The sequence below is a fragment of the Zonotrichia albicollis genome, chromosome 1 (assembly GCF_047830755.1).
Source record: "Zonotrichia albicollis isolate bZonAlb1 chromosome 1, bZonAlb1.hap1, whole genome shotgun sequence".
In the NCBI taxonomy this organism is placed as follows: Eukaryota; Metazoa; Chordata; class Aves; order Passeriformes; family Passerellidae; genus Zonotrichia; species Zonotrichia albicollis.
Window position 1 is genome coordinate 85,288,579 of NC_133819.1, and position 26,231 is coordinate 85,314,809.

Sequence of the window (26,231 nt, forward strand, 5' to 3'; positions counted from 1 at the left end):
TGCATAAACAAAGCCACACCTGGCAGAGCAATGCGGGCAGCGGGGGGGAAGGTAAGGGCGGTGAGGTTTAAAGAGCCGGGGGGAGTTTCACATGACCCTCGGGAATCTGTTTGTGTCCGTTGTGCACAGACAAACACCGGCACCCGGCCAGCTGCAGCGGAGAGCACATGCTGGAACAAGGGTAAAAGAAGAAAGGGGAGGGGGGCAGGAAATAAAGTTATATAATTACTCTGTGCCAGCAGCCTTGTTGTCGGGCCCCAGCTCAGGGCTGAGGCCATGGCCCCCAGCAAGGTGGGCACCTGCTTTAGTCCATCACCATCCCCTGCTGCAGCTGAAAGCGGCCTCCAAGCAAGTCATTTGTCTGCTTCATGGTTTAATCCCCAGCACTCCCTCCTCTTCCAATAAATGCTCTCAATATGAAATTAAAGCATGTTACTTAACTTACTGTACCATGCAGCTATTGTAGTATTTTTAGAAGCTAGCTGAGCATTAGCCCTCGCTGACTTTTTGCCTGTGATGTTTTCTCTGTCAGTCGGCCTCTGCAACCAAGGATGATTTAATCTAGTCACTAGCAAGAGTGCTAGAAGGACTTGAAGCAGGGTCCTTTAAAGCATTAGCATTTCATAAAGCCAAACACACCATCATTACAGGTCAGATTACAGTGTCCTTTTGCAAACCTATGTTGCATGACACAAAATGTGACGTGCCTGCATCGCCTTAAGAGCCAAAGTCCACTCACAGACAGTGTTATCTCTACGTATCAGTAACCAGGACAATCTAGATTTATTTTTCAATCTATAACCAAGCCTTTCAAGTTGCACTCCCTAACTATGACATACAGCGTTTGCTGCTGTTTGTGCTAGCACGATAAGCATTTCAGTTATCTAAGAAAACATTAAATCTCATCTTTTAATCAGAGAATCAGCCAGACATATACTACAGCAGCTCTGCTGTCTGCACACGTGCTCTTTAATCACCTCTTTGGTTCCAAGTGCCACTGTTTCCACCTGCAGTTTAGCTCAGGAGAGTATTTATCAGTATGAGACAGCATTATTAGACAGACCAGTGTGCTGCTACCACTCTACTGCTGCTTCTCTCATCCTAGTTTTTTCAGCAAAAGTTATCCAGTCAGTCATTCAAGGTAATCTTACAGGTAAATAGTGCTTAGAGAAGGGAGGAGGCAGATTTGAATGTACAAATAATGAAGTATCATTTATACTTCCCTTCTCCCTCATCCTTCATGAAGAAAGGGGTCTAGCATAAGAAGAGACAGAGCAGCTTTCTGGAGAAGTCTGGAAATCCCCTGAAGGGTTCAGCTTCTTCTAATTTCAGCAGTCTCTGCAAGTTTACAAGATGAAGAAAGGCTACAAGCGGCAGCACAGCTTCTCGGAAGCTCCTGGGAGCATGGCCAGACTGAGGATGTCCAGACCACCAAGACAACAGTCCCTGGTTTTGGATTTATTGTAGCTGCCTGCAAACCCACAGTGCCATGCCCCTGAACAAAAGGTTCAATTGAGCAAGAGTCACGCGTACTCATGCCAGCAGTCCCACAGCAACAGATCAAGATCATGACATACTTCTGATGTTTGTACACCGTCCAGCACAACAGAAAGTAAAGTCAGACGTGCTGACGGGTCTCACTGCAATTCAGGAGACTATCAAGGCAGATATGCCTCAGTTTGCAGAGAGGGCACTCCTGCCAAACAGGAGCTCCCTGCCAACCTGGCGGTGCTCCTTCATCACACTAAGGTACGGGTCTTAAAATTAGCTGAGCGTAAAAAGAAAATTAGCAAAGTCATTATTTGAACCACCAAGCTTTACTCTGTTCAGGGAACTTGTGTAAAGCAAAATTAAAAAAGCACCTTATGTTAGCAGAGACTGAGGAAGCTATTGCAATGCTCAAGTGTAAGTGGTTCCCAGACAAAAAAGTGACTACAAAAATTCACTGAAGCGGTGAACACCAAGGGCTGTAAAAAAGTGGACACAGCTCCAGGCTTCAGGAGCAGAAAGGGGATACTTTGAGAAATTACACCCTCTCTTTGTATCTACAACTTGTTGCTCTTAGAAGAAAGACACAGATAGACAAACATTTCTTTATCTGACTCAGTACTGTCATTCTTAATGTGCCCCTGGAGTTTCCTTAGGCAATGAACAGATTAGACAGCACTTCTTCTGAGGATGCTTCATAAGAGTCTTGCTTTCCAAATAAAAGACTGTTTGCATTTATGTAAAGTAACTTCCTGTACCGCTTTTTAAGCTATGCTGATTCTTTATACCATGAATTTGCAGCTTTGGTTTACTTCAAGCATCAAATGTACAAAGAGGATAATAGACTCAATTATGCTAAGTGCCGAGTAGCCAGCTATTCATCTAGCAAACTTTCCTATAGCTTACTTGTATCCACAGCCTTCCAGAGTTCCTGCACACTCAATTTTACTCTTAGCCCTGTGAAGGCAAACACACAGGCTATTACAAGAATAAATCCAACTGACATATCCAGACCAATATTCAAATTCTAATCCAAACTCCAAAAGTTGATTAGTAATTCATATGACGTTCCTTTCTTAAAAGCACAGTAGCATAGTCCCCTACCAGCCAGCTGTTTGGTACAATGTGTTTTCAGCAAGCTGACACCCCAGTGTTTGAGGAAATGTACTCCAATTAAGATCCTGAGGGAAGTGCAAGGTTCTTGGGTTTGTCCAAAGTCACTGCTTTGCAAACAATTTCAAGTTTACTCAGCATGTGTATATTTTACTGTTTTCTGCCAGTGTGTTTAACATGTCATACAAATAAAGAAAACACAGGCTTTGCACACTAGGCAAAAAACTTTAAAGTGCATTCTCAGACAACCCACATATTACATAATTAAAGACCTGTAACCTGGTTTCCTGCCTCTTAACTACAGTCATTTGACTAGGTAAGAGCCAAGTGAAAGGCTCAGTAAGTCAACAGAGTAACTGTGAACCTAGAATTTTAGCATTCCCATTGCTAAGAGAGCTTGTACAAACAAGGGCTTAAAATAAAGCCACTTAGCTTTGTCAAAAGTTGGGCTTTCTCTCCTGAAGTAGCAAAGCCACTAACTGCAGGAATCCTTCTGATTTTACAGTACTGGCTGTCAAGACTGGGAGCAATAACCCTGGAGACCAAGAACAAACAAGCCAGTTCGGGATTAAAGGAGCAGCAAAGGCAGCAGCACATTCCTCCCAACACACCACAGCACCTCCAATCCTCTGTGCCACAAATCACTGAAAACACACGATAACCTAGCAGGGTACACAGACCTGTTGTGATCCACACATTCCTATAACCCTCAGCAGAATTACCAGCCCACCACACAATAAATAAGACAGCTACAACACAGCAGGAATTAGCAAAGGGAGAAGGAAAATGAGGCCGACAGAAAAGACAGACCTGCGTCCGTGGTCCATGTCTCTGCAGTGGCAGAGAATTTGTTAAATGAATCACAGGAATTATATTACGTCCCATGATACAGGGGAAGGCAGAAAGGCTTGTCAGTCTGACCTTGGAGGAACTTATCTCCTGACCCTCCCCCGGGCTTTAGCAGCTCACTGATCAGAAAACCTTCAAGTCTAAAAAAACCTGGGGGTTTGGACCCTGTTGTCAACACTGAAACCCCATAGTGTGCATGCCCTGAGCCACTGAAGTGCTTCTTCCTAAAAGCTATAGCCCAACACAGTTATAGGAAGCACTGCTATAGCTGAGCCAAAAACTTATTTTTCTGAAGGTGCCTCAGATTTATTTTTAGGAGTCTAGTTTGTGACTTATCACTACCTGCACTGCAATTGCTATCAGGGCAAGCCAAAAAGCAACACCACCCAGTTTCTTTCTGTCAGCCCCTGCCCCAACTCCCAGTGTCTCTTTGGCATCCAGGAAATTAATTAAATAATTAATTAATTAATGTAGCCAACCAAGAGCTGGACCACAGCTAGCAACCTCCAACAGTATCTGGTAGCAGCTGTTTACTCCTAAAAGGCTTTTCTCCAGTAAGGCAGGGGTGAGCATAGTGAGTGTTAGCTGACAGCTCCAGCAATGCACTTTCGCAGCATGCATACAGGCTAACACTAGAGATTCAGCTTCTCTAGGCTGATCTTTGCAAAACTGGCATTAACAGAGCTTTCAGAACCCCTGAACCCAACATTTGGCAAGAACTCTCTCACTAGATGCAGTCCTCTCTTAGTAGGAACCAACCACTTCTGCAAAAATGGAGCTGTCTCCCCATATTCTGCACAGAGAAAATGGATAGTATACTCCATAGTGCACTTATTGGACCAGAATGACATTTATTATGGTAGAAGAAAATTCAGTGCATCATGGTTGCTGTCTTTTAATCAGCTAGCAATGAGGGAATCCAACTGACAGGCTTAGAAATGCTAAAAGCTTGTTCTATTTTTAATGACACTAAAACTACTGTGGCTGTTAGAGGCAGTTTACATAGTTTACAGCTAAAATAAAGTCTTGAAATACAGAAAAGAAACAATTGCACAAAATTTTCAGTGAAGGCAATAACTCCTTAAAGGTGTTTTCACCTATAAAGTACTTAGAAAAATGAAGAATCAACTTGCTGACAAAGTATCCTTTTACTTCTCTTTTTTTTAAAACAAACTAGACCTCTTTTCATTTCTAACAAAACACCACTGAATAAATGAAGTCTGTATTAGGAAATTCCTCACAGTAGGAAAGTCGCATACTTAAATGGAAATTTTGTTTCTTCTGCTGACGCCCACAGAACTTGATAATGTATCTGTAGCTTGTACTTAATTGCAAATTAACCTCACCTCCAAAGCAAGTCACTCCCACTGGCAAGGGACTGCCACTGACAAAGATACATGTTCAAAGCTACATCCTTTGCTGCATGTTCTAAACTCTTTGGGTTTGGTCAATACTGACTCAAACACTGAAGTCCCCGAAAAATCTGGTATTTGTGAGAGTGAACTGTACTTTTCAATAGGAATTAAACTTAAAAATTGAGTTTTCTTACCATGAGAAAGTATAACCTAAAGCAGTATGCCATATTCCTCTTTTTTTTTAAGAGGCTTTTCAGTTAGATCTTGTATCAAAGAACTGACATGTAACAGACTACGTTAAATTGAGCCAAAAGCACAAGTTCATACGTGTTAACTATACTGGATGGTGCCCACAGAATCTAGGGAGTAATGCAACCCACCACAATGTGTTGTTGCTCATAAAACCTTTAGCCTATTCAAGAATCCTTACAGGGTCACTCTCCATATTTTCTCCAAGTTTCTTAAGCGCACTGTCAGACTATATTCCTTCTTCATCAGAAGGACAAAAAAAATATAATGGGAATGAGTATTAGTACTCTGGTGCAATGGAAAATTTCAGCATCACACACTTGCTAACACACCTGTCCAATCTGAGAAAACATCTTCAAAATTATTTCCTTTAAGTCCTTTAATCTTGCATTAAAAAAGAAAAAAAAAAGAAAAATCTCATCTATTATTTTGGGGGAAGCTGTAACACAGAAAGAAAGTACGGGATATTTGATCCTTTCCAACACACTGGCCTCCCCATGCTCAGACCTGTGAAATATAAGGTAGCTCATCTGTTCCACTTGGCATCAAATCTACTACAGCTTTGGTTATAGCAGCACTGCTGGCCAGCTGCTTCCAAGAACACTGGCTTTGGGAGTCAGGTTTTGACAGCTTCCTTCTACCACATGGACAGGAGACGTTCCGCAAAACGCCTTGGACAGTCTGTCCTAGCACAGGCTAATGATGCCCTGAATTAACCTTGGAAAGCTCAGTGCTTGAAAGGATGAGCTGGTGGACTCTGGATCTGGCATTGCAGCAACACATTTCTCTGTCTCAGACCAGGAGAGGGAGCAGAGAAGGGAAGACGCCACCTGGGTTGAAGGAACCACTGTTTCCATACAAGTGCATTCTCTTCAGGAATTTATATTCAAATCTCTATGCTTTGGAAGTGGCAACCACAGCAAGACAACCTAAATTACATTTAAGAGCATTACATTTAAGAGCATGCAAGCTTATAGCTAGGAAGTCCTAGACATCAAGACAGATGAAACTCAACAAAGGAATGCAAGTAGCATGAAACACAAAGGCATTTATACCATCTGAATGTGGGTCTGCTCTCTTACTTAGCAATAGTGCTATCTCCCTTTTGTCTTTATGATGGTTCAGGTTCAAACTGAGAATCTGAATGGGCCAACAAGTAAACATGGTTCTCCACAGCCCTCGACAGAAGTGATAAAATGATAAACCTCCTGTGGGGAAAAAGCCACTGTGACCACATGAACATTAAAATTTACTGGATGTCAGTGAACAAACTCTCACCTTCTAATGAAATTGCTCTTCAGGTCTTCAAACTGATAATCTGACCAATTTCAAGTGTCACATTGAACAAATTCATACAAGACTACTTTGCTATCCTTCCTTGCTTCAACTATTAGCAACATGGGCCTCATCACTCTACTTTCTAGGCAATTTGTTCAATATCTGAAATTTAGGGTGTGCTTGGTACCCCTCCCCTCCTTCCTAACAGTGATCCTTGGTGCTAGATACATAATTAACAGGGCTAGAAGTGCCTGTCCCATCTGATCAAACCTATGATCCTGATTACCTGGACTACACACCTTTCTGCTCAGGTAAAGATCCATTCTCCTGTTACATAGAGCCATCTGCCCCAGAACTCACTGCTCACTTCAGACAGGGGCATTTACAGTTCCGGTGACTTGCTCTCAATTCAATACAGAATTAACTCTTTACACATCTCTAAAACAGCAAGGCTTACCAAAAACAAACAAAAGACATTTCAGAATCTCAGATATGGGGCAAATGTTTATACACTTCAGTTGACTCCTCTATACCCTACTTAAACCCCACATAAATCACAGTCTACCAGCCTAAGGCACAGTAATTATTCATGATTAATAACCTAGCATCAGATCTTGTATTGGAACAGACTGCTGTGTTCTCTGCATGCCAAATATCAGGGTTACAGTCAGAGCAAATCAGTAATGTAGTTTACGCAAAAAAATACTGGAGTCTAAGAAGCAGTCTGCAAGATATGGGTACTTAAAATAGTTGTTTTGTACTGCATATTTAGCAGCAATGGGTTACTTTGCAAGCCTTCAGAATAGGGAAAAAAACAAACCAAAAAACCCTCATCATTACCAACAGAACAACATGCCTGAATGTCTGAATTTCTTTCTTTAATCATGTATGAATCTCATTTAACCTGTGCAGCTCTCAGAAAGTCACACACATAACTGTACCTTTCACTGTGATGTTCAAAACAGTATTTCTGAAAAAAAAATTCCTCACAGTGATGCTGTATCAGACTTCATTAAGTTGCCATCCTCAAATGTTACCACACAATGGCTGGACAAAATTTCTAATACAAATGATGCTGCAGCCTGCATTACAGAAATACCAACACAGAAATTGTCAATTCATAACAGCTGGAAAGAAAACAAAAATTAAGATAAGACCAACAACAGGAGCCATCCTGACTACTCCAGTGCATCACTGTCTTACTTCAATTTCTCAAAATGAAAGAAACTTCCAGGGCTTAATACAGGGCCCAGTTCTCTTCAGTACCTTTATTAATGATGATCTGGATGAGTGCATCAAGTGTACCCTCAGTAAGTTCATGGGCAACACTAAGCCGGGTGGGAGAGCTGATCTGCTGCAGGGCAGGAAGGCTCTCCAGAGGGATCTGGATCAAAGGGACAATTATATGAGGTTCAACAAGTCCAAGTGCCAGCTCCTGGACTTGGGTCACAATAACCCCACACAACACTCCAGGCTGGGGAAGAGTGGCTGGAAAGCTGCCCAGCAAAAAAGAACCTGGGGGCGCTGGTCAACAGCAGCTGAACACGAGCCAGCACGTGCCCAGGTGGCCAAGAAGGATGATGGGATCCTGGCTTGTATCAAAAACAGGCCAGCAGTGCCAGGGCAGTGATCATCACCTTGTACTCAGCCACACTTTGAGTGTGTGAGTCCAGTTCTGGGCCCCTCACTACAAGGAGGACATAGAGGTGCTGGAGCAAGTCCAGAGAAGGGCAACGGCACCAGCAAAGGGTCTGGAGAATGAGTCCTACAACACGTGGCTGAGGGAACTGGGGGTGTTCCCTGCAGAAAAGGAGGTTGGGGGGACCTTGTTGCTCTCTACAACTGCCTGAGAGGTGGCTGTAGCCAGGTGGGGGTCAGCATCTTCTCCCAGGCAACCAGCCACAGGATGGGAGGACACAGCCTCAAGCTGCACCAGAGAAGGTTGAGGTTGGATACTGAGAGGAATTCTTCATGAAAAGGGCTCTTAAACCTGGGACAAACTGCCCAAGAAGGTGATGGAGTCACCATCCCTGGAGGTGTCCATGACTGAACTTGGAGCCTAATACCATAGTCTAGTTTACAGGGTGGTTATCTGTCAAAGGTTGGACTCAATGATCTTAGAGGTCTTTTCCAACCTAAATGATTCTGATTTTCCTCATCTTCACTGTCCTTAGAAAAACAAATATTTAGGTTTTTTACTATGGTAAAATCCAAGCACCTCAAAAGTACTTTTTAGCCTGAGAACTTCTCTCAATGCTCAGCCTAGTTTAACTATCTGTCTAACTTTCAAAAATCTAGGTACTATATTAAATATGCATCATTGTTACACTTGTTCCAGTATCAATAAAAATATATACTTGCATCTATCCATCTCAAGGTAGTGGCTGCCATGTTTTCCTTTCCTTGAGGAAAGGGAGTTAATTGCAAGTAGCTCTACCAGTTATCCTGCATTAAGATGGCTTTATCAGAAAATCTTTATTGACTTAACATTCTCTGAAGGAAGAAAATTTACAAAAGATCAGCAATTTGCATTTAAATAGTAACAAATTACATGTAAAATTGCACGCTGTCCCAGAAAACACAATACAAAGTATAAATCTTCAGTTTTTGCAGAAGCTGGCACACTAAAAGCAAGCACATCAATCATCTCTTCATACTTGGAAGGCTTTCTTTTTGTTTTGTTCTGTTTTAAAGTTGCTCACAGTGTGTGTGTGTCAAGTGACCATTTATTTTTATACAGCTCCTCACCACTTTTAACACCTACTGGACACATCCAAGGAAGTTATCCACAGTACATCAGAACATACACTGAGGCACTCCTACATGGTTAGCAGCAGCTGCTTTAATTCTACACAAAGTCTCTGAGGCTACATTAAAGTCTCAACAGATCAAAAGGGTTTCATAACTACCAGTATGCTACTGGAGGAAGGTCTGCTGTGCCAAACTTTGCCAAGGCAGCACATGAAACAGAATGAGCAAACCACCTCAAAACAAGACCTGCCCAGGTAAAGGGTCTCCAGACAAGGAGATCTGAACAGAGATTGCAAACCTGGTCAGCCAGAAGAAAAGTTCAAGAAATCCCACAGTTGTAATAAATCCACATATGCAATGTTTGATCATGCTGGCTTCAGCAACACCGAAACACTACTCCTACCAACCGCAAGAACATCTCTGCAAATGGATTTCTACTGTTTGCTCCAAGAAAAGATGGGATGCAATCGGATAAGCTGCTGTTCAATTGGAATTGAAGTGGCTTTTCTTTCTCTTCTGTGAAACCACTGCTGAAGAAAGACTAGGGAGGGGAAGTAACTTGTTTACCTTGCAGTTCAAGGGGCTGGCAGCTTGCACATGAGCAGCCACCACACTTCAGCTGAATGGTGATTAATTCGGGGTGGTACCTTTTACAGTACAACCAGTATTCATTGTACTGCTTCCTCTGGTTTTGAGCTATTCTTTCTAACCCAAAAATGCAGGTCTGTGACATAAAAGGTAGTGGAAAACATTCCTGCTGAGATTAAAGTCAAATCAGAGATTAAAAAAAAAAAGAAAAAAAGAATCACAGGATAAGGAAGAGATGAGGAAAAACATTGAACTAGGCTTCAGAATCAAACTGTGGGTGAGAGGAATGGGCCACCTTCTGGATACAGATAGACAGAAGACTACTTATTTAGCTAAACCAGGAAAATTTACTGTGACGGGTTACCTAGAAGCTCATTATCACACCACAATACTGACAGCATGTGTGTAATCTTACATCATAATAATACATGTTATTGTGTCAATATCCCTGTTTCAGAAGATGCTACGGATGAGAAGTTTCTGGTCTTGTGGGTTTGGGTTTATTTTAATCTTCAGGGCAAGTCATACTCAAAAGATACACTGTCAAAAAACTTTTTTTCCAACTCTCATCCAGCATAGCAGTTATGGTTTGTGACTTAACCATACAGACAGTTCATGTTCAACAGCCAGCAGCTTGTCATAATTCCAAGGACATAAAGGACTCCAGAAAAAACAAGATTGCAAGAGATGCCTTTTTCAGAATATCTTCAGCAAACTTCAGTTAACCCTTCTGCTCACATCATGGCAAAAATAATGTATGCCATGCAGAAATCTCCCCAACAAATACACAGGAAGGAATATTTTTCATCAAATTTGCAACTCGCTGCCTTACATACTTCTATATAGTTAGAAGTAGAGAAACAAGCCCTCTGAAGTCTTTTTACCTTAGGAAACATGTTCTAGAAATACTTCCAGCTACAAAACACTTAAGGTGACTACCTCAAATATTGGCATTTATATTCCGGTTGACAAACTCTTAGTTCTGTCCTGAATTCAAAAAGGAAAAAAAAAAAAAATTAACTTGAGAGGGCATGTGTGGGTGAGTAAACAAATTGCTTTCATAAATTGATTATTTATGGATGTATGTAACATGTATGCTACATATGGCCCTGGAGTCACCTTCTGCAGAAATCTTTCCAAGAGGTCATGGTGGTGTGGCCACAAAGAATGAGCCCAAGAAACAGCTCTGGAAGAAGCAGGATATGCAGAGGGGGAACAGGGTACAAGCACACAGAAAGACTGTGCAGGATAAAAGGGCTTCACCCAACCAGGTGGCAGGAGACCCAGAGCCCCACAGAGGGTGATGAGGAAAGATGCCAGATGGAAGTTAATAGTTAACTGTCTCCTGACCTCATCACTGCCAAGATGTCTTCCTGAAAGAGCCCATGATCTCCCTCCAGGAGAGCTAGAACATCTTCTCCCAAGCTCCCCCACCCACTACTCTCCATCAGCCTGAACATAACCATGCAAGGCAAACCTGGGAGGTCAGGTCTTTGCTAGAGATGGAAGAGGCAGAAAACCTAGAGGCACGAAAGGGAGATGTTAGCCTTGCCAGGCTAGGCACAAACCCTTTACAATCAATAAAACAGTTCATGCATTGGAAGGCTTTTGTCAGCCCTTGCTCCCTGACCTGAACTGCCTCCGTGCCTTCCAGGCATGCAGATGGCATCTCTTCTGCAAGGGGCCCACAGTGGAGCGGAAAGGGGAACATCTGGCCAGGACTCCCCTAGTGCCTCCCCACCAAATAACTTGGAGCCAGAGGCAGTCATGACCAAAGGACAGCAGCACCAGTCACATCTGAGGGTGGACCTGATGTCAGCAAGGGGGAGCTTCTCTACACCACCCCAAGGACAGTCCTGGGGAGATATGGCTGGCAGTGGGTCCTTGGAGAAGGCAGCATGGCAGACAGTCCACTTGGATATAAGCCCTGTGAGAGAGAGTAAACATCAGGGAAGCCAGGAAAACACCATGACAGAAGACCGAGTACAAACACCCTGGCTGGGAAGCCACAAGGGACAGTGCTGGACAGGAAACACCTGGACAATTGGCCAGCACCTCTAGATTCTCCTTTACTTCTGTCACACGGCCAAGTCCCTCATTTTCCACTTCAATACTTCCCAAAAGAAGCACTCACCATCTTTAAGAAGATTAATGCTCAGAATACCTGTCTTGCTCAAAGCAATGAAGTCCCTCTTTGCAGCCAGGTGCATGGGATGGGGAGAAACTTAACACAAATTGGCTAAACCACATTTCTGACCCACTCACAAGCAAACAGTGCCATTCCAGCTGCAGCCAGCACTGGACTACACAAAGATTTCTGGAGTGAGTTGAAGACAACTTCACAAGTGATCAGTGAGCCGACTGGGGAAGCATTTTCCTGCTGGACCAACAAGCTGGCAAAGCCAACTGATAGACAAAGAAGAGCCATTTGGAAAGGAAGAGGTTGATGGCAGTGGAGATGATGCAGAGATCACGGTAATGAGTAAGCAAAGAGAGCAAGACTACCAGCAGAATCACAGTCTTGGACTATGAGAAAACAGATTTCTTGGCCTGTTCAAGGATCTGCATGCAAGATTCCCATGGCAGACTTCTCTGAAGAACCAAGGCACCCAGGGCAACAATCTGATCTTGCAGGACAGCCTACTCAAATCCCAAGAAAGGTGCATTGTGGCATGCAGAAAGTCACAGGGGAATGGCAGAAGCCAGCTGAATGGACAGGCATCTCCTGCCTCAGCTAAAATGCTGAAACACAAAGAGCGTTAAAGAGGAAGAGGTTACACAGAAAGAACATGGAGATTGTGCACATGCAGAAAAGCTGGAGCAAGCAAAGGATGCCAAGAAAAAACAAGGAATTCTTATATAGGCAAGTAACAACAAAAGGATGGCTACTGGTTTAGTTAGCTCTCAGTTGTGCACAGGATCCAGCAGCTAAGGACACAAAAGAGCAATGATTTTTCTCCCTCAGTTTTTCCTAGTTCCTCCTCGTGTCTCCCAGTTCTTTGAGCACAGTGCCAGCATCTGGAGGATTGAACCATTACTGAGAGCAAAGGGAAGTTAAGGATCAGACAAGCTAACTAGGAGCAGATAGGATTGATTAGAAGATGCAAAGGACGCTAACCAACACTACGCTAGCAAGGCTACTCACCGTTATCTTCAAAAGAGTAAGTAACTAATCAGAGGATGATCCCGGTGAGTGCAGAAGCAGAAAACACACTCCTCTTCAAAACAGTGAGGATGACAATACGAAGCACCAGAAGCTGGTCAGCCTTGACAAGCTGGCAAGAGTATGGAGCAAGTCCTTCCAGAAGTCACTGCCAAGAACTCAAAGGATCTACACTGGCTGTTCCAAAGAACAAGTCATGTTCATCTGCAGTTTTATACCATTTGTACTAAGGGTCTTATCTCTCAAGAAACCAAAACACTTACACAGATCATGGGTCTTGTGCTGTCTTCTGATTTCATCTAGCTGCACATACTAGGTTTCTTCAAATACGTAGTTAAAATTTTACAATACTGGACAATCATATGGGATTTCTGGAACATCTATTTTCATTAGAAGAGGAGGCACTTCATCTGTACGCCCCACAGCCCAAAGCAACCTGCATCAGTATAGCTGAAGGTTGTAGAAAAGTCAACTGAATACCTGAGAAGAACCTACTGCAACAGCATAAAATTGATGAAAAATACCTCTTTGCCTTCACTGAAGTATCAATCCTACAAATCTCATGTGAGCTGAAATAATGGCCTGCCATTCTCCTACACTACTAGCTTCAAGAACTTCTTCAAGAAAGGTGCCAACACCACTTTGTCAGAAACCCCCTTCTGAACTGCACAGAAGTATTCACTCTTCTGGGGAACTTGCCAGCATGACAGCATTTACTGTATGACTAATATGCATTAATGAAGCACAAATGGACAACTATTTACTTGTGCTAATAACTAAAGCGCCTTATTAGAGCTAGGGACTCTAGCATGAAGGATTGCCAGGCTCCCCCACTTGCCAAAATTATGTCAAAAAATGGAGCCAACGTGTAAGACACCAAGAGCTACAGCCAATGTGTAGTAGAGTCTTAAGTCATTGTTTAACATTCAGCTTGCAAAGGACCAGCATGCTCCAAAACCACTGGCTGTTTCTGAGGGCTTGTCTTTTCATTGTAGAGGCTAGAATTTCAAATATGCACACTGGCCGTACCAGCACACAGGCCAAAACTATCTTAAAATAGCAGTAAAGCCTGAGAGCTTTGCTGGGCATTTGTGTTCTACCTTTGATTGCTCACTGTTCTTTCAAAACCAGAAATAAAAACTCTGTATCTTAATGCCTTGGATTAAAATATCAATACTATCTAGCATAAAAGGCCATTAATACCAATAATCTGGCCCCTTGTTTATGAAGGATTCCTGAAAGCTGATCAATTTGGTAAAATTCCATCCTGAAAAAGCAGAGTCAGCTGTACAAGTCCTTGCTCTGTGCAGCACTTTCCATCCCACCTCTCCACAAAGAGAACATACCTACAACACTAGAAATTAAAGACCTCAAAAAGTGGCAGGGTTTTGTGGGAACCTACGAATAACTTTCTAAAAAGACCACTCCAGATTACGTTATATTAGGAACGGAAAAGAAAGTTCTTAGGGGTTGCAAAAAGAGCAGGAAAAGATTGTTTTCAGTCACAGCTAGTACTAGTTTGACCTGATATGTTTATTCCTAGCTTTACAGAGTAAATGGCACCTTCACCACACCAAGGCTACAGTGAGTTCAGGCTCTCCATTCTTCTTTGAATCGGCGGCTTCGGTTTGGAGTAGAAAGTCTGCAAGTGTAGAAACAAGGAGGTCTCTGCCATGAGGCATCACATGAACAAAAAAGTCTGGAAACCGTACCCGCAGTTTCTCTCTAGAAACAGGAAAATTCTCTTCTCAGATTTGTTCACAAAAACAGCTTCATTCAGAATCACAGGATCTGGGCTGGTAGTTTGGAGGAGTTTTTTCCTACCTTCTTTTTTAACTTAAAAATTATATAAGTGCTTATGAAATATTGTCCTTCCTTCGATCAAACAGATTCTCTTTAGACTATGTAACACAAGAAAATGTCCTGGGCACAACTTTATGCAAGTTCTGTATCTAGATATATTTCCTGGAAATACTTAAATATAAGGCAACATTGTATCACTGGTCTTTTCCAAGGATAGAGGAGATCTCTCTGAGCCAACTGGCATGGACAACAACACTAAGAACTATTCGAGCCACAGTGCTTTCTTGAAAAGTGACAGCTCCAAGTACACAGCAATATTATCTTCCGCTTAAAAAACAAAATAACCTTCTCCACTGGTTACTGTTTACTCATATTTAGAACACAGAACATCTGTGTAAGGATGTTCATTAAAAGCAGATGCCCTCAACTATCAGTAATGTAATTCCAGTTGGTTATATTCAATGCACTTTTAAAAAAAAAAAAAAAAAAACTTCCATTCCTTTGTATTTCAGGTTTCTATCTTTTTATATTTATGCAGGCATTTGAAGTGTGAAGCTCTCTTATGACTGGTACATCAACTCTCTTCTGTTAAATCAGAGCTGTTATTAACATGAAAAAATTCATACTGGTACTTCTCCAAAATAACCAGTTGGTAAACAGCTTGTTAAATATTTACTCATTTGGAAAAGATCCAACTCATGAAAAAATATGCAGGATTTTGTTTGGTGCTATAGTCTGCTAAACTGATTGTTACCATTGCTTCACAATGTTCTCGTGAAGTTTTGTGAGAGAACAGCAGAAAATACTCTGTTCTTATTTCTATATCAATGTGGGTATGTTTCCAGTCTTGAAGTATCCTCTTAAAAGCTGCATATAAGTCAGAACCTAAAGAGACCCGCTGCTTTTGATTTTCACGCTATCACCGATTGACTGGGGTTGGAAGAGACCTCTGGGTGTCACCTGGTCCAATCCCTGCTCAGGCAGGGCCACCTACAGCCAGTGCCTGAGATCATGTCTGGGTGGCTTTGGACAATCTCCAAGAATGGAGATTTCACCACCTCCGCCAGTGCTCAGTCACTCTCACAGTGAAAGAGCATTGTCCAACATCAAGGGAGAACCTCTTGTGTTTCAGATCGTGTCCACTGGCTCTGGTCAGGGAAAGAAGCCTGGCTCCATTCTCTTTACAACATTTCAGGTATCTATATACATTCCTAAGATCCACACTCAACTTTCTCTCAAGTATAAAAGTAACAAATCATAGGTTTAAACATGAATGAAAACCAGAGCTGAATCAAGAGACTGCTTGAATTTAACGACAGGGTCAAGCTAGTGTTTAAGCATGAAATCATTAACAGGAAGATGCAAAATTAAACTTCTTTACTTTATTTTCTCACTTGGTTTGCAACATCTGTGTTGCAATTTGGTCTATCCTGACCAATGGTAGTAGTAATACAAGCAGCAAATGGTATGATTGACCACTAGAGTGTTTTGAGTCTTTTCTCCTGATGGGTGGAAAAAATTCATGTAATTGGAAAATGTGGACTGAGCAACTTGAAATTTCTTGCTTGCATTCACCTTCAAAAGAAGACTTCAGGTTTTGCCAACCAACTTCTGTAAATCAGAATACAAAAGCAGAGGTGCAAACAGTAAGGTAAATACTTGTGACTGGAAATGTAGAAATGTAAACTAGTACATCAAAAAATAAAAAAAAAAAAGATTGATTACTATTTCTTGTCAGAAGGGAAACTGCAATCAATTGCATAGAAGCTTAGTGCAAGATACAAACTTCTTTGATGCTATTTTGTTTCATATAAAGTATTCTGATGATACACCATAATGGTGGCAAGTACACTTGCACTCCTCTTCAAGTGGAGTGTGGTAAGCACCACACTCCTATTTCAGTGTTAATGAAAACAACTGGTTTCAGGGCAATTTTTTAAATAGACTTCTTTCCAAGAAAAATAAAAGCTAGAAATCTAGCTTCAGTTGGTCTTCAATGAAAACTAACAAGCAGCATCAACTGTATCTGTAAAAAACATTTGCAGTCTGCACTCGGGGAGACAGATTTCATAACTTCATATTGGAGGCAACAACATGTCTTGTAAAAACATTCACTAATGTTCGCGCTGCTTTGTACTTTGTCTGCTCCAGTCCGTCAACCCTCTACACCACATCCATGTAAACTGTTAAAACAAGAGTATCGTCAATAAAAGATCTGTTGACTGACACCATATTTCACAAATCTGATGACTTTCTGCATTGGCAGTAGCAACATTTCAGCTTTTCTTTATGCAATATGTAGAAGAATGATGCAATGTAATAATGCATCTGGTGTTTTTTCACTCAGCTATGCCCAAGGACTTTGAAAGCCTGCTTGTGCACTCTGGTCCTTCCATATTGTCCTCTTAGGGTGAAAAAACCAAACTCCAGGATTAATTTTAAATTTTACGGAAGCAGAATCCTTGTATGTTTAAGCCTAATAAGAGTAAATTAAGCCACCATTTGTTTTGAATCTTGAAAATCATGTATTGGGTTTGCAAGAGAAGGCTTTGGGAGTGGGGGGAGGGACCAGGTTGGCTTCTGTGAAGAAAAAAAAAAAAAAAAACCATCTGCTCAATTATGTCCTGGTTCTGACCAAGACATTACTAAGACAGGGAGGTTATTCTACACCACCTCACCTCATTGCCTGGGGTCAGAAAAGGGGCATTCTGAGAAGGGGTTCCTTCCCGATGAGCAAGCCTGGCACTGGTCAGGTTCCCAGAGCGTCCTGCATGTGAAATCACTCTCTAATAAACACTTTTGTTGTCAATATTGTTGCTGTTACTGTTCCTTTTCTTATCTCATGGCTCCCAGTAAACTGTTCTCATCTTAACCTGTTATCTTTGCCTTTTGAGCCTCCAATTCTCCTCTCTGGCCACCCCCAGTGGAAGGGCTGGGGGAGCAACCCAGCAACAGTGTGATCTGGAGAGCCTCAGTGGGAGAACTAAATCAAGGACTACCATTCCTAAACTATGACAAGTTGCAGATGAAGAGAAGAGTGGGAATATGGAGAGAAGCAGCTCTGCAGAAACCAGGGTCAGTGAAGAAGGAGTGGGAGGAGGTGCTCCAGGCACTGGAGCTGAGGTTTCCCTGCAGCCCGTGGTGCAGACCATGGTGAAGCAGCTGTGTCCCTGCAGCCCATGGAGTCCCACAGGGGAGCCAGAGATGCACCTACAGCCCAACCAGGGCTCTGTGCTGGAGCATGCAGATGCACAAGTGAGGCTGTGACACTATGGGAAGCCCACACTGGAGCAGGCTAATGGACCTGCACCCACAGAGAGAGAGAGAGAAGAGCTCACACTAGAGCAGGTTATGCCCTGCAACCCCACAAGACACAACAGCCTGTTGTGGAAGGACTGCATCCCTTGGAAGGGATTTATGCTCATGTAGGAAGGATCCACACTGGAGAAGCTCATGGAAATCTCTCTCCCTGGGAAGGGCCCCATACTGGAGCAAGGGAAGAGTATGAGTAGTCCTCCCCCTGAGGAGGAAAGACTGGCAGAGACAATGACAATGAACTGACTGCAAACCCCATTCCCCATCCCACTGCATCACTGGAGGGGAGGAGAGAGAGCAAACTGGGAGTGAAGTAGAACGTGGGAAGAAGGACAGGGTGGGGGGAATATGTTTTTAAAATTTATCTCTATTTCTCATTACCTTCCTCTGATGTGATTGGTAATACATTAAACTAATTTCCCCCAGACAATCTGTTTTGCCTGTGATGGTACCCAGTGAGTGATTTCTCCCTGCCCTTACCCCATCCCATAAGCATTTTATTATGTTTTCTTCTCCCTGCCCAGCTGAGGAGAGAAATGACCAGAACCATTTTGGCCTGGTGCCTTTCTTACCACAAATGGCAAGTGAGATCTCCAAAGAATCAATCAACAATTGTCAAGATATTCAAACAGTGTCAGGCAGACAATAAGGGCCAAAACACAGGTTTCAACAGCCCTCTCTAAGCCCACTTGGAGACAAATTCTGCAAACAAATGTTTTTCATGCAAGTTTTTTAACAATAAAAAAGACTTTATGCACACAAACATGGACTGCAGCATGTATACCTAAATTAATGCCAAATAACAGACTGTTCAATACTAAAGTGGCAGAGATGACTGAGTCACATAGAAGGCATCTGGATGTCAAAAGGGTAAGGATTATTGCATCCATCAAGGTAATTCTTTAATTAAATTAGAGATTTATTCAAATCAAAAGGGTTTTTTTCCCTCCCCTTTCACTAAAAGACAAACCCTCTCTTCTCTAACTGCCCAATCGAAGCAAGTCATCTCTGAAAATAAAAAAGCAAGTTACCCAAAAAACCACACTCACTAAGATGAAGCACTTCAGGAAAACAATATGCTATGGACTTTGATCAGATGACCTCCAAAGGTGTCTTCTAACTTACTGTATCATTTTATTAAAAATAAGGATCAAAGCTGCCATGGAGGACTTCTGCCTAACTGCTCCTCCAGACAAAGGCAGAGCAATGTTGCTATTGTAGTTCTAGTATTGGCAGCAAATCATCTCCCCATCCACAAATCTGACATCACTGAAGGAGGCTTTCATTACAGCAGCTAGTCTCTGATTAATTCTCTAATGTATTTAATTCCTACTCTTGAAGTGCACATAGCTTTTCAAGTATGATGTGCACTATTTTGCACTCTTCTCTGATCAAGAGGATTATTACCAATCCTGAAATCCACAGCTCTGTACACGTAAGAGAAAGCAATTCCCATTTTCTCCTACTTTGTGGCCAAGTGCTTGTAGTCCATTTTATACCAAGTTACAAGTTCTTTCTCAAATAAGAATTCAGGTCAGTAAAACCAAACTACATTAATTATTACTGAAGTCATACTTGCATCTTGGTCATCAGAAAACAAACAGAAGGCAGAAGGTGGAAGACAAACAGAACATTCCTGTATGCCCAAAATTATATCTTCATAAACTGAGAAAAAAAAAAAAAACTGGGTTTCTTTTGTTATTTATGTCACTGAGACTTGTACAGTCAAAGTAAAGGGTTAAAGAACTAAATATTCCCCAAGAGTTCAAGTCACTGCACATAAATACTGTTGTGACTACAGATTGCAAAAGAACGGAAACACAGTAAATCATCCCATTTTTTCTGAGAAATTCTGGGACTATGTTCTGAATTTCCAGGAATAGAAGACAAATACTGCCAATTCTCACTGCTGGATTTTTATTGAAGAGTTCAAGAATCTGGAAAGGACTCCTGAAAGCCACTGAAAGATAGCATTGATTTTTTTAAATTTTTTTTTTTAAACAGAGCTGGAGATTGTTTCTAGGAGAACGCACTCAGTGTGACTGGTTTATGTGCAAACTCCTGGAAAAGTTAAAAGAAAAAGAAGGGAAAAAAAAAGCTCTTAAACAAGACCTGGGAGGTTCTGAAAGCAGCAAGCCTTGCAAACAAAGAGCCCAGTAAGAAAGCCAGAGATCTATACTTTGCCCATCTCTCTAAAAACATTTTAAAAAATAAGAAAAGGTGAATTGGCAGCAAGACATTCTAAAGGATATTCTGTAGGGCATACTTACTTACCCAGGTTCTCATTTTTCTTGCCTTGAATATAATCCCAACCTCCAATGTGTCAATTTATTCTAATACTGAATTTACAGCATTAAGGTCCCAACCTCGGGATCTCTGGAGCTGTCCTTCATAGCTTCTCATTCACATTAAGTAAGAAAATGTGCTGAAAAAATAGAATACTTCTTTACACTCTAATCTAGAGCATATTTAGTTTAACCTTCTTTCAGCCCTTTACCAACAAAATGCTTTCACTGCAGCCAAATTTGAAAGACAAGTTGATGAAAGCTCCTAAGTCAGATTTAGTAGGGGTGGAAAAACAGATGTTCAGGATTTTTTTAATGCAAACTTCAGTTCTGACAGAAGGCACAGTAGTTGTGAATGGGCTTCCAGAGCTAGTCTTCAAACTGGTTATAAGCACTTAGTGTAGTTAACACACAGTAAGCTTTGACCAAAAATAACTGAGTCACTTTCCCACCATCTTAAGTCACCCCATGTTGCTCTGAATTTCCAGTCTGCTGACTGCCCCAGACTAAAGCAGATTATCTACAGGGCTTGTCAGAGAAAAGGGAGTACCAACGAAAATTCACATTTTTGCTTCCTATGAACCACTAAAGACACTGTTTTCACAAGAGAGATTGACACTCAGTTGGAGAATTTGCAGCTCAAAAATGACTGCCTAGAATGTCAAGTTTCTCTTACATAGCTCTCCTTTCCCTCAGCTTCACATCATGACTCAGATGATGCTTTAAATGAATTGGAAGCATAATTTCACAGTGCATCAAAATTATGAAGTCCAGGCACATCTATTCACATATTCTTTTAAACTCATAGATCCAAGTAGAGTAACAGATTTTCAGGACATCCAATTTCTCAAAGTCCAGTCTATTTTTATAGCTGCAAAAGAAGCTATAAAAGAACTGTTATGCTTTTCCTGCTATCGGGAAAAGCATTCAGGTACATTCAGCTGACAACTCAGCATATACTAACATTAGACTTTTAACTAATTAGAGGTTTCCTGTTGGGGAAAAAAAATTGTAAGTTGACATATTACACAACATGCATGAATAGTAATCTTAAAGAGATTTTTTGGAAATGTTGTTGTTTTTGTCTGTTTTTTTGCTTTTCTTCCAAATGAGTAGCATGACTGTAGTAATCACTACTAGCAATGTTTCTCTTGGGACAAAAGGAAAAGGTTTTAATGTCACATGACACTGTTTAATTATTTGTGTATCTGCAGGGTCCAAAATCATAACTGAATCCTCAGGGCAGTAATCATATTATGAAAACAGAAGATAAAAAGTGCAAAGAAAAGATCACATCCAAACTAGCAATTTGCAGTTTCATAAAAAACACAAAGCAAGCATTATGACAACTAAAACTGCCCAGGGGAAAAAGAACTTTTACATGCATTTTTGTCAAGTACCTTTGAATTTAGCTGAGGGTTTTTAAAATATACTTTTTGTAATATGCCATATTGGCTGCTTAGATACAGCACAATGACTCAAAAACATAGGATCTAAGCAAGTGTAAAAATCTCTGCCTTTGTTCCTACAAATATAGCATTCTGCAAACTGATATATTTTGATGCAAGGCATTTCACTGGGATTGTAGCTTGCCACCTTTTCTTTGGAAACAAGTGCCTTCTCCCGGTTAGGAAATGGCTATTTTAAAGACAAATATCAAATCCGTATATATTAATGACACAGTCTTTCCAGCAGCAGAACATGAATACAAGATGGTAACAGAGGCTCAGTTTCCAAAATGTTAGCAAAACCCAGAGAATTGCCAGACAGCTATTAGCAGTTTGATGAAAAGTTTGAATGCACAATCAATCACCAGCACACAGCAATATGATGCTACAAGCTGACATGAACATGCAATTTCACAACTTACTATCCGATAAGGAAGATGTAAAAAGGAGTCTGGGCAGCCAGCTAAAGCCATTTGTTCCTTCAAATTTTCTTCAAATTACATCTACTGCTTCCCAGGACCTGCAGAGTACAAACAAACTGTCAGAAACCATACTGAAGACATTTCATCAACTTATTATTGAAAACAGTTGGAGGAGGGAGACCGAGAAGATCAAGATGAGGTGATGAGGATTTGCATCAATTTGAAGCAGAAAATGTGCACATTTGCTGCCTGTAGCCTAGCAAACACATTCAATTTGATATTTCATTTAAAAACCCAACATAACTTCTCAGGCTGTGTGGCTCCTGCTTTATTTCCACTGTTTAGGCAAAAATTAAGGCCTCCCTTCATAGCAAAACCCCAGCCATTTAAAAACTGGCTCTCACCACCTGAGGCTATGTTTTCAATTGTGGAAAGAAAACTGAAATCTCTGAGTTAATTAAGATGACAGTCACTTATCACAGAATCATTTAAGTTGAAAAAACCCCATAAGATCCCCGAGATCATTATGCAGCATCAGTCTTCAAAGCCTGGCTACACAGCTCCTAACCTTTACCCTTTCCTGCCTGCCTTTTCCCCCGTGGTTTTATTCTCACACAATATATCAAACAGACTGTCACATACAAATTCATTCAGGTCTTGCACTTGTTCTTCTGAGTCATTATTAGCAGCAGCTTTGCAAGGTGAGTTGTGTATCCTTTAAAGCACCACTTTGTGATCAAATAGAGCTTGAAAAGAAATCTGCAAACATTTAGAGGTACATATGGCTAAGGAACTAAAAATAAGAGGGTAAGACAATGTCAAGACAGTTATTATAACTGCCTCACAAAAAGGAAACAAAAAATAAATCTAAATAAATAAGCAAATAAATAAAGCACTATTTCCTGCTCCAGCATTTCTTCCTACCTGCAGGGGTGGACACAGGGTGTGATGCTACCTCCAAGTAGATGAAAAAGGTATGAGTGGGGAAGAGAAAGCAAGCTGCAAAGCACAGTCACAACTTTTACTTCTACCATGAAAGCAAGCTCCTGTCTGGCTTGCTGTTAATTATCAAGTATGTGTTCAAAACAAAAGCCCAAGTTTTAAACAGTCTACCCACTGCTCTCTGCTAAGCAAGACCTGTCACCAAACCAAAGTTGTCAGCAAAATTTATGGGACAGTTAAGTGAGGGACAAGGGTAAAAAAACATCTTGGACAAACTGTTCCTGGATGACTTCCCGCCTAAGGCCCACAAACCGTGCACTCATCAAGGAAACTTTATTTTACTTAGGTCCAGGATGAGTTTGGCTGAGGTATGGCAGCCTTCTCCTCTATCAGTAAGGCAGGCAAACTCCTGGGAATTTCTTTCCAGGAAGTAGTTACTGGGTTTCTGCAGTGATCAATTCATACAGCCAAGTACCCCTGGAGGAAACTGGTGTTGGCAATAGCAAGTCTGAAAATTCATTTAACCAAATATGCACAAATCCGGTTATTTATTCTAGGTAACCAAGCACTATGGAAAAAAAAAATTAAACCCAAAATCTTACAGGATTCAAAGTGGGGGGGGTGGAGGAGGCCACATCAAACATCTAACTCTGTAGACATGTTACTCAACTTGCACCATTGCTAGTCTTTAAACATAGAAAGAGTAGTCTACAGCCTTCTAACTACTTCTCCACACCTAAAGTTTGCAGTCAGTTTTAAAGATTGATCTGAAGATTTCACTTTAATCACCCAGTTTGTTCAGGGAGAATTAAGCACAGATTTAACAAAAGCTCTCAGAAGTCTTTTCACTTGGGGGAGTACTATTTTTTTTTTCTTTCTCATAAGCATATCTACAGAGAAATTATGCAAGCCACTGAAATAGGTGTTATGAAGTTGGTAAAATGCATCAATAAAGAGATCTGTATTATTAGCCTCTAAACCCACCAAGACTAAAGAAAGTTAACATAAAGGGGTAAGGGAAAAGAATTGAGCTCTACCCTGCAACAGTTTTATGTTTATTATCGCTTCAGGATTTAGACATCACGAAAAGGCACAACTGTTGCAAATTTAATGGTAGGTTATTTAGGACTGAATATCAAAATACTGGTCCTCTGACATTTCAGCAAAAGGCTCCAACTCACTTACAGCAAGATAGATTAAATATGTTCCGAAACAATACCAGACCAATTTGTCTACCCTAGGGCGTGCTGCAGTTTATGCCACAGCCCCATTACACCAGTGGAAGACCATAAATTACCTCAAACAATAGTTGGAGTCAAGACTGCATAATTTATCAAGAACCATTTGCTTCGCTGATACATTCTTGAGTATTCATTTGTTAAAGCTGCAGAAACAGAGGAAAGCAATAATCTCTAGATGGTATCATTCCTCGTCAGTCACACATTAACACTGACTTAAGACCTCATCTCTTTTGATCTGTCTAAAAGCAGTTTATCAACCTAGTCCTACCCCAGGAATACAAAAACCCTTTGCTCACCTTTAAGACCTAAGGTTCTTTGTACCACATCAACAAGTAATAAATTTCATAGGGACAGAACTCTACACCAATTCATGTGTTCATTAGCTTAAAAAGAAAAATAATTTTTTTCTGTGCTGTTGTCTTTATAGATAGTATTTAGCATGTCACTTCTTGTCAGAGACTATAGCTGCACATAGACATACATGTTCTTTGCACACAATTTACACAGCACAAATCACAAAGAAGTATTCAAGTGCCACGTTACTGCCCTTTTCCTAAAATGCCTCAGATGAGGGAGGGAAATTCCAAAGGACTAAATAGGAAACAAGCTATGTTATCAATCCCTGTTACAAAACTCAGGACATTCATTGGTGAGAACAACAGTCATGCAGCATTGAGCGATGAGGCCTGTGCACATTCAGAACCAGGAGACTTCATGTGCTTTTATTGGCTTCAGAGCTCTGCCTTGGACAGAGGCCCTGAAAGAAGGACAATCAAGATAAACCACATTTCAAAGGTCACAAGACTAATTTTTGGTATAACATCCTCCAGAATAAAGAACAGACTATTGTGAGGCACAGCTTTGATATCTCAGCCTCTCAAAAGTGTTAAACATAACTCACACGATCTAAAAGATTGATATTAATCCTGCATGGAAAACACTGCAGGTATGCACCCTGGAGATTGTCACTGCTCTGAATGGGTTTAGTCACAATCAAATTACTCTGGTAACCAGCAGATTAAGTTGTCTATTAACTGCAAATCAAGCCCATCACCAGGTATGTTTTTCTGATTTATCACTTGTTATCTGCACATTCCCAGCAGAGGAAACGGTATCTCACCCAGCACTCTGGAAGCAGACACAGCCTACGCACCTACAGATACTGTGGTAGGAAAATGGCAGGGGTATGGTCACTCTGCCAATTCAGGAAGTTTTCCAGGTTCTACATGTGCCATCTGTCAAAGTCTTTAAATTCAAGAGAAAAATAATTTTTAAAACGCAATTGCTTGCAGATTAGTTAGGAACAGGAGGAGGAGGAGGAAAAAAAAAAAAGAAAAGGATTTTAACCTGGCAGAGTTGCAAGACAAGCTTCAGAGCTCTTGAAAACTGGATTTATGCTCTTTTATAAAAGGTAACTTAACAAATTTGTTGAATGTTATACCCTTTTAAGTATTTCATAATTTTTCTTCTATAATGTTCTGCTTTCTATAGCTGAACTATTGTGAAAGAGGGAAGGGGAAAAAGCTTCAGCACAGCCTTAATTTTGACCTGAAGTCCTTTATCTAAGATCTCAGGTTTTACATACGAGTTAAAAATCTTTCCCTCTATTTAATGTATATCTTTCATTCTCTCAGCCATTAAGTATCACTATGCATTACTCCCCACAATACCAAATGAAGTTTTGCAGACCAAACCTGGATTTTCCTTAGAAACCAGAAAAAGGTCTTAAAAATATTCTTCTTTAACTTACCTTCAGAACTGTCTGAATTAAGACTACTGGACTGCATTTAACATCTTAAAGCCCCAGGAAGAAAAAGATCGTCTCTTCTTGGTCTACACAAACAGCAATCTCTAAGACTTTATCTGGCTGTTCTCCTGGGTGTAGGCTGCCCACTACTTCATACCATCTAGGAAAGCATTCTGGTTTTTATTTCAGACATG

General features: G+C 41.1%; 1 protein-coding gene across 5 annotated transcripts in view; it reads right to left on the bottom strand.

Annotated features, from left to right (window-relative positions):
- Positions 1-26,231, bottom strand: part of GRB10 (growth factor receptor bound protein 10) — a 145,319-nt gene that overhangs the window by 86,796 nt on the left and 32,292 nt on the right. For 2 of the 5 annotated variants that reach the window (XM_074546236.1, XM_074546241.1), the window contains exon 2: positions 22,108-22,205. In XM_074546236.1, coding sequence (XP_074402337.1) covers positions 22,108-22,158 — 51 coding nt within the window. In that variant the 5' untranslated portion in view covers positions 22,159-22,205. Of the gene's footprint in view, positions 1-3,411; positions 3,901-20,226; positions 20,378-22,107; positions 22,206-26,231 lie in introns of those variants that run through there. The other 3 variants (XM_074546251.1, XR_012581396.1, XM_074546230.1) reach the window with 3 other exon arrangements.